The sequence below is a fragment of the Microtus ochrogaster genome, chromosome 15, assembly GCF_000317375.1.
Source record: "Microtus ochrogaster isolate Prairie Vole_2 chromosome 15, MicOch1.0, whole genome shotgun sequence".
Taxonomy (NCBI): domain Eukaryota; kingdom Metazoa; phylum Chordata; class Mammalia; order Rodentia; family Cricetidae; genus Microtus; species Microtus ochrogaster.
The window spans coordinates 27,525,634-27,534,448 of NC_022017.1; the positions used below are offsets into that span (position 1 = coordinate 27,525,634).

The 8,815-nt window shown below is 52.3% G+C and overlaps 2 protein-coding genes across 4 annotated transcripts in view; one reads left to right on the forward strand and one right to left on the reverse strand.

Annotated features, from left to right (window-relative positions):
• Mcat (malonyl-CoA-acyl carrier protein transacylase) overlaps positions 1 to 4,489 on the forward strand; it is a 6,735-nt gene extending 2,246 nt beyond the window's left edge. The window contains exons 3-4 of one of the 3 annotated variants that reach the window (XM_005354438.3): positions 2,033 to 2,250; positions 3,323 to 4,489. In XM_005354438.3, the coding sequence (XP_005354495.1) occupies positions 2,033 to 2,250; positions 3,323 to 3,745 (641 nt within the window). In that variant the 3' untranslated portion in view covers positions 3,746 to 4,489. The other 2 variants (XM_013348821.2, XM_026782815.1) reach the window with 2 other exon arrangements.
• A 2,035-nt stretch (positions 4,490 to 6,524) lies between these two features.
• Positions 6,525 to 8,815, reverse strand: part of Bik (BCL2 interacting killer) — a 19,812-nt gene continuing 17,521 nt past the window's right edge. The window contains exons 3-5 of the mRNA XM_005354439.3: positions 8,039 to 8,137; positions 7,394 to 7,511; positions 6,525 to 6,993 (exon numbers count right to left, since the gene is read on the reverse strand). Of these exons, the coding sequence (XP_005354496.1) occupies positions 6,901 to 6,993; positions 7,394 to 7,511; positions 8,039 to 8,137 (310 nt within the window). The 3' untranslated portion in view covers positions 6,525 to 6,900. The remainder of the gene's footprint in view (positions 6,994 to 7,393; positions 7,512 to 8,038; positions 8,138 to 8,815) is intronic.

Sequence of the window (8,815 nt, forward strand, 5' to 3'; positions counted from 1 at the left end):
TCTTCCAGAGGTCATGAGTTCAATTCCCAGCAACCACATGGTGGCTCACAACCATCTGTAATGAGATCTGGTGCCCTCTTCTAGTGTGTGGGCATACATGGAGGCAGAATGTTGTATACACAATAAATAAATTTTAAAAAAAACTGTGCTTGTATGAGTGCTGTGAGCATGTGTGCACATGCCATGTGGCGTATGTAAGAAGGTCAGAGGAATTAGTCTATCCTTCCTTCCAGCATGTGAATTTCCAAGATGGAACTCAGGTTGTTAGGTTTGACCGCAGTTACCTTTATGCACTGAGCCCTCTTGCTGGCTCTTTTTTATTCCTAAGGCATTCATTCTCTGTGCCTGTCACACTTGGAAGATGCTCAGTAGGTTTTACATGAAAACAAAAGTAAATGAGTACTTTGCTCATTGCCTAGTGTATGTATGCAAAGCCAACTCCCAGCATCAGCATGAGTGCAGGGAACTGAACTTGGATCCTCTGCAAGAGCAGTTAGTTCTCTTAACCGATGAGACATCTTTCCAGATTTTTTCCTAAGATTTTTTTTTTTTTTGCTGAAGCTGGGCACAGTAGCATATGTTTGTAGTCTTGTCCTCTTGGGAGATTGTAGCAAGAAGCTCACCTGAACTGAGCTGGGGGCTTGTGCCCTTAATCCTAGCACTTGGAGAGGCAGGTGGATCTATGTGAGTAAGCCAGCCTGGTCTACATATCAAGTTCTATACCCACCAGGGCTACATAGTGAAATTGTGTCTCAAAGGGGGTAGGGAGGATTTGAGTTCAATTCTAACCTAGGTAACATTCTATCTGAGAGAGAGTTGGGGGTGGAAGGGAAGGAGAGGCAGAGACAGGCAGACAGACAGGCTTGCATACACACACACAAGTGAGAGAGCGAGAGCAGATATAAGTGACTGGCTGATCAGCTCATAGATTTAAAGTTTGCTTTATAGGTCAGTACAGGCAAGGGACTTGGACGCACATTTCTCGAGAATTGAGACCCAGGTAGCCAACAAGTACATGTTTATCAACAGTATTATCAAAAAAATGCAGGTCAGCCCACATGAACATCATTTCATACCCTATGGGAGAGAAGGGTTGAGAATGCAGAAATCAGCCCAGGTTCCAGCTTCTTAGAATATAAGTAGTACAGCCACTGTACAGTTAGGTTGTAACATGAAGTGTCCACAATACATGAATCCAATTGGTAGAAGGGGCAGATCCTCCAGCGATTGGAGGAGGAAAAGGGAATGAGGTGTTCTTAAGGGATTGGTGCTGGGCATTGAACCTATGGCCTGAAGGGTGTTAGGCAACACTTTATTTTTGAGCTATATCTCCAGCCCCAATGCTGGGTTTTGCTTTTGAGACCAGGGTTTTGCTGTATAATCCTTGACTGTCCCAGAACTCACTCTGTAGACCAGGCTGGCCTCGAACTCACAGAGATCCACCTGCCTCTGCCTCCCAAGTGCTGGGATTAAAGTTGTGCACCACCACTGCCTGGCTTCCCAGTGCTGTTTTCAAAAGCATATTGCTGTTATGGACGTGGTGGCAGTGTCTCCATTCCTGTTGAAAGCACTGGCTTTGTAGTTTTGCACGTGCAGTTTACAGAACGACAGCATATCACAGGTGTGTGCTCCATGTCTTTGTATGGCATCTGTCACAGTAACATGGGAGAGATATTCACACTTTCCTTCTTTGCCTTTTCTCCTGCTTCCTGTCAACAGTTCTACATATGTGTTCCCACAGTTGCCCAGGGCTCGGCTGGCAGTCTCTGCCTCTGCCCTACCATCCACTTTGCTGGGTTATAGCCTTACATAGCCATGCTTGACTTCTCTTGTATGAGAAATGCTAAGGATTTGATCTCACGTCGATCCTGTGCAGTATGTGCGCCCTATGCTGTGACCACTAGCACAGCAGATAAAGATGGTCAGAACTGTGGCCCTTGGACTGGCAGTCAGTACCACTGTCACTATTCCCTTTGATGATGGCTCACCCTCCATTTCAGTTAGACTTCCAAACGCACTTCTATCTGGATAGGTCTGTATGCAGTGAAAGTCCGAGCCGAAGCCATGCAAGAAGCCTCTGAAGCTGTCCCCAGTGGGATGCTGTCTGTCCTTGGCCAGCGTCAGTCCAACTTTGCCTTTGCCTGCATGGAAGCCCAGGAGCACTGCAAATCCTTGGGCATAGAGAACCCGGTGTGCCAGGTGTCCAACTACCTCTTTCCTGACTGCAAGGTCATCTCAGGACACCTTGAGGTTAGTGTTGATGGGAAGCCACGCTACCGACTCCAGTCCATGTGGAGCAGGGAGTCTGTACACCTGTGAGGCCACCAGTGGGAGGGTGCGTGCCTTGCTGAGCACGGCCAGGAGAAGATGGCTGAGGGCGTGTGTGGCAGAGTGAGTGCTTCAGAGGGGAGCAGAAGGATATCTGAGCTCAAGGCCAGTCTGGTCTACAGTGAGTGCTAGGCGAGCTCACTACATAGTGAGACCCTGACTCAAAATCCAAACAAAACTACACACGTACAGTTCTTTGCCACTAACCCCATGTCCTCATCCTGGTGGTTTCCTCCCATTATCTGGGCCACTTTTGCTGGGTGTCTTCAAATACTACCTCTGAACTTGTGAGCACCACAGCCCCTTGGGGACTATCTGACATGGTAGGTCACACTGGCCAATGGTTTCTACTAAACAGTCAGTTATGGTCACATCTTAGTTGGAGCAAGTGCATGTCAACTCCCTCCAAAAATAAATAAATACATAAATAAATCAAAGAAACCGCCAGGGGACTAGAGAGATGATGGTGCAGAGGTTAGGAGCACTTGTTCTTGCAGAGGACCCATGTTTGGTTTTCAGAACCCATATGATCTTTACAACCATCTATAGCTCCAGTCCCAGGGAATCAGGCGTCCTCTTCTATTGTCCTCAGACACCAGGCAAAGCACTCATGCACATAATAATAAGTCTTTTAAAAAAACAACACGGATTGCTGGGGCATTGGCTGCAACCAGGTTAACTATAGAATTGAAAAAATGAACTAAGGTGATAGCTGAAGGGCTTGTGGCCACATGTGGTGATGCACACCTTGTGATCCTAGCACCCAGGAAGCTCATCCGGAGGATTGTTGAGTACAAAGCTAGCTTGGGCTCTGGACAGTGACCTTGTCTCAAAAAGCCAAGGGCTGAGGGTGCACCTCAGTGTAGAAGTCTTGCTTTGCATGCACAGACCCCTGGGTTCCATCCCAGCACCCCTCACCACACACACATAAGGATTCAAGTAACAGCTGGAACTTTTGCTTCTGTGAGTGAGATTCCTTATTTTTCCCCATCAGGCCTTGCAGTTTCTCCGGAAGAATTCTGCTAAGTATCACTTCAGGCGCACCAAGATGTTGCCGGTAAGTGGTGGCTTCCATACCTGCCTCATGGAGCCAGCTGTGGAGCCCCTGGTGAAAATTCTGGACACGATTAACATCAAGAAGCCACTGGTTGCTGTCCACTCCAATGTCAGTGGACATAAATACATGCATCCCCAACACATCCGGAAGCTGCTGGGACAGCAGGTGGTGTCTCCAGTGAAGTGGGAACAGACAATGCACTGTATCTACAAGCGGAAGAAGGGCACAGAGTTCCCCAGCACCTTTGAGGTGGGCCCCGGGCGGCAGCTGGGAAGCATCTTGAAGAGCTGCAACGGGCAGGCATGGAAGTCCTACAGCCACGTGGATGTGATGCAGACCAGCGTGGATCCTGATCATTGAGGGCCCCAGCGTGAGCCTCTCTACCTGTCCCCTTTCCTCAGACTAGAGGACAGTGGTCACTCAGCCCTCGAGTGCCACATTGTGTGACTCAACCCATCCCCACACCTGACAAGACATCTGGCTGCAGGGGTAAGAATTCCCATGCAGACCACCTGCCCAGCCAGCTGCTTTGCCTCTGCACCCCGCCGTGCCCCTCAGTGGATCCAGCAAGGGCAAGCCTGGGGCAGCCTTAGACTTGCCCTATTGGTGCCATGGACACACTGCTTGGCTTCAATCCAGGCCTGGTGCCAGAGGGGCCCATCAGCTACCTGTGTCATGCTGCTCATCCAGGGTTGAGGTCATAGCTTCTTTGGCCTTGAATCTGTCCAGTGGCCTTGGCCGCCACTTTGTCCTTGCCTCACTTGACAGCTGGGAGATTGAGTGCCACATACTGTACATATCCAAGAAGCACATATTAAGTGCCTACTGTTTGCCCTAGAGTGGGTGGTCCCTCATAGAAGAAAATTGGAGCATGGTGCAAGGTGCGGGGTGTGTCTGGGCAAGAAGGATGGCCTGGGATCCTGACTGCCCTAGGCCAGCCCCAGTTCATCCGTGGAGAGACCCCACCACCAAACTGTCCACGGGACAGTGGTCACTGCAGAATCAGCTGTGTCTATGGCTTTCCTCACAGCACAGCCTGCTCCACAGCAGGAAAGAGTGGGGCTCCTGGGAGGACGCATAATAAATGAGAGCCTTTCTCAGCTGCCTGGCTGGCTTCGCATTCAGTGATGCTGGGAGTCTTGGGAAGGGAGCCCATGAACTTGTTCTGTTGTTGGGGAGACCTGCATCTAATCTGGACAGCAGCCTCCAGACAGGACTTGTCCTATTGCCCAACTGTCCCCATGCTTGTGCAACTGTCCTTGGTCCTGGCCAGTGGTACTTTCAGGCCTTGTGACCTCCAGATGCCCTGTCGATTTCAACAGAAGTGCTAGTGTAGTTTGCACCACCCCGAGTGAGCACCTCCATCTAGCTGAGGCAGGAGAATGGCTTTAACTGAGCTTGACATCAAGCAGGAAGAGCAATCTATAAATGAGGATTCTGGACAGCCATCAGCATTTGCTTGCCAGGGATTGGCTCCTGTGGTTCCACTTTGGGCTCCAGGTCTGGAGCACCATGGCCTGGCTGTCTATAGGGCAGCTGCCCCCTCAGAAGTTTATGCTCACCTCTTCCCCAGCCCAGCATGAGGTTGACCTGAACCAGGGCAATCCAGGTGACAGCACATGGGGCGTGGTCAGTCCCATCCAGTGTGGTCACAAGACAGACCCCAGATGCTCCCACATCCTTATCACCTCAGGGAAGTTGCCCACTGTCCCAGAACCCTCCATCCCTCCTTGGGCCTGCTGCAGGGGAGTGGTGTGTAGATTCTCGGACTGAAGCCTCTGTGGTAAGTGTGACAAGTCTCTGTCCCCACTTGTGAGCACTGGGGAGCCATCCCAGTTTTGCTGCTAACCAGGACTAGTCCCACTGAAGACTGAACCTGGAACATAGCTTGGGGTTGGGCTCTGGTGTTTAGTTTTGTGTCTTGAAAAAGGAGTACCCAAAGCAGGTGGCTTTTGTTCTAAACAGCATTTGTGGACACCCTAGAGGCCTGGGGCAGCTGGGACAGGATGGGAGGTGACACCTACTGGGCTGGTGCCAACTCAGAAATACCCAAGGCTCAGGAGCTGAGGAAAGCCCAGAGAAGCTAGCTCTGGTCTGAACAGAGATGGGAGTGCAGGTATTCTGGTGTGGCTTCAGGTTCCCACTGCCTGGAGTGAGGGTCCAGGGTGAGGGCCATAACTGCCTTGCTGAAGAGAGGGCCTAGAGCCTGCAGCCACACAGCTAGGAGGCTCACTGAGGCCCCTGGGGCTGATGGTGGTCTGTGGCAAACATGGATGGAAACTAACTGACATCTGTCCAGGCTAGGAAGGCCTTTTCCTCGTCTCTGGAGCAGAGCTCATTTCAGCTCCTACCATCTCCCCCACCTTGGTGGAGGACTCACAGCCACAGTAGAGTTTGTTCCTGTCCCAGGAATGAGCCAGCCCTGACAGCCACCCCTGGTCACAGCCCGGCAGGCTAACATCCCACCGTCAGTCTCCTGACCCTTGGTCTGGATGCCAGGTTGCCTCATCTCCCAAAATGGCTCTTCTCAGGGAGGTTTTGCTATGTGGTCCTGTCCTCCCAGGAAGGGCACCGAGGCTGCAAGATCTGACCAAGGTGGTAACAGACACAAGACTACAGAGACTGAAAAAGCACCTCACCCAGACCTGGGGAATTTGGGGCAACTCAAGTATACATAAGAAGGGCATTTGGGAGGAGGTCAGAGAAGTCACAGGCACTGGGGAGGGGCACTGTTTGGTGTCCAATGGGAATGGACAAAGTTCCAGGTGGAGGCCCTGGTTGGTCTAGAAAGAGAATGGGCCAGGCCTGGGGTGGGGGTGCTCCCTGTGCAGCACATCCCAGTACCACGGATTTTCATGACAGCTGCACCCCCCACATACACACAGGAGGTAGACAGACTCCCCTTAGGCTCACAGGCAGAGGCAGGCAGATCTCTACATAGTTCCAGGACAGGCAGAGAGCTATGCAGAGAAACCATATCTAGGGATTTGGGGTGCTTATGGCCCTTAGGTGCAGGCAGGATCCGCAGGACTAGGGACAAAGGACACCCTTTCCCCCTATCACCATCTATATTCAGTTTTGTGACAGCCCCCCAAGAGGACCTAAGGGGAAGCTGGCTGAAAACAACATTTTATTGAACTCTCCTGGAAACAACACTTTATTGAACTCTTCACCCCAAAGAATCTAGTCCAGTAGATTCTGTGCCTCAAGGCTTCACAAACAGGGGTGTGGCCAGCACTCCCCCCACTGGTGGCCACAGGCCCAGCCTGCAGAGAGAAAGGCAGGCAGGGGGCAAGAGCCAGCCAGGCCTTAAGGGCATTTAACCAGTAATGCCCCTGAGGTACGGTGAATTCATTTGCCTTACAAAAACCCAGAAAACTTGTATGAAATCTCAGCACTATCCTGAGTTAAATATAAAAAAAAAGGGGGGACAGTCAGGAAACACCACAGTTAGGGTGCCGGCACCTCTAGGGGGTGGTTGAGAGGGGCAGGGACCAGCCCTGCCCCACTGGGTTTCACTGAAGCTGCAAATGCAAGGCCTCGCCCAGCAGTAAGAGGACCAACAGCACCATGGGAAACAGCTGTCCGCGGGCCTGGTCAGGTGACACCTGTGGGACCAAGAGGAAAGGGAGAATGAGGCCTAGGGACCATCTGGGGTGAGCAGAGACCACTCCTGGGCACTGGGACCAAGCATAAGTGGGGGTCCTGGGTCACAGTGTGAACATGGGCATTCAAGCCAGTGGAGGTGAGCAGGGGAGCAGTCATTGCATTGAGACCATGGCTGAGAGAGGGTCCCGTCTGGCAGAGGAAGGATCCCTGCAGCAGAGACCGGAAGGCACTGTTGAGTGTGTACTTGAACCTTCACGAGTTCAGCAGCCAGTCAAGCAGTTGCTGCACACACTAAGGCTTCTGGGATGGGGCAGAAGTGGAAGGAAGCTCTAGAGAGGGGTGGAGACTGTGGCAAACCAGACAGCACACACAGTGGACCAGAGGTGTCAAGGCTCTTACCCAGGTGCCAGGAGTCAGAACTCTCCAGGACCAGATGTTCTCCCTGAGATTGGCGAGGCCGCGAATCAGGCTTCTGAAAACCCCCCTGACACCCGTCTGGCTGTAGGTAACAGCGAGTCTGTAAGACATGGAATGGGCAAGGTGGTTACTGTAGCAGCAGACACTGGATACCCGCACATGTGACTCATTACAGCATGACGTACAACATGACACACAGCCTCTGTGGTCCTCGGACACCCTGCTCTCTCGACTAAGAAAGTCTCCTAGACTGCATTCTGGTCTCTGCCCAGAGTGGTCTTCACCACTCTGAAGGCCACTGAGTAAGTCACTACCCACACCTTTCCTCCTCGGAGACCAAACGAGGGGCTGCCTCTGGGGTCTAGTCCACACTGCCCTGGGAGTTGGGACCTCTCAGGACTGTCCAGCCTGATGAGGGGCAACAGAAAGACCCTGGGTGAAGCTTGACCTACTGCTACGGCCAGATGCAAGGTTGGTGGACCCAGCAAAGGTTGGGGGCTGGGAAGCAAAGGGTTTCAAGCTTGCCTGGGAGCTCCCACACTTCTTCCAAGGTTTGCAGGGCACCACCCTTAGGGCCCAGGCCTGTGCTGGTTCTGGCTCCACCTGCCCACTTGGGCAGCTGGTTACCTGTGCATGGCAATCCCGGGCAGTTGGGCCAGACGGGGGCTCCGCAGACACAGGTCCATCTCATCACCGATGTAGGCCAGCCTCAGGGCTACCTGGTTTCTGCAGAAAGACGCCAGGAAATTAGGCACGGTTATGCTGGGAGGTCATACCATCCACCCACCCGGGTGTTCCTGGGGCACTCAAGGCCCTGAGAGAGGTGGGCAGTGGGTTGCTGGGGGCCAGCAGCAAACCTTGGTGTCCCTCTCATCCATGAGTACACTTTGGAGTAAAGGCCATTTTAAATGTGACCCTACAGGATAGGCCACGGGCTACTGAGACATCAGAGGGGCCAATAGGAGACCTACCCCAGTCTGTACCCCATGTCCATCTCTTGTGGAACTCAGACACACATTAATACTAAGAGTGTCTCGTGTACCTGTTTGGAAGCCAGGGACAATTTAGCCCAGAAAAACCATCACCTGACCTTTCCCCTAGAGGATCTTGGGGAGGGGGGTGATACCTGGTGGGCTTTGATGGTAACAGTGGATGGTAGGAGCAGTGGGGTGCTCTGAGCCCCCTTCAACTGGGCCTCATTTCATCTTCCTGCTCCAAGACCTGCCTCTGTCCCAGTCCTGAAACACTTGCATCTGCACCCTCTTCAGACCGAGAGTGACTAACAGGCCCTGGTCTAGCCACACTTGCTAAACCAAATTCCTGAGTGAACCAGGTGTGATGGTGCACACCTTCAATTTAATGAAAATCTCGCTGGGTGGTGGTGGCGCACGCCTTTAATCCCAG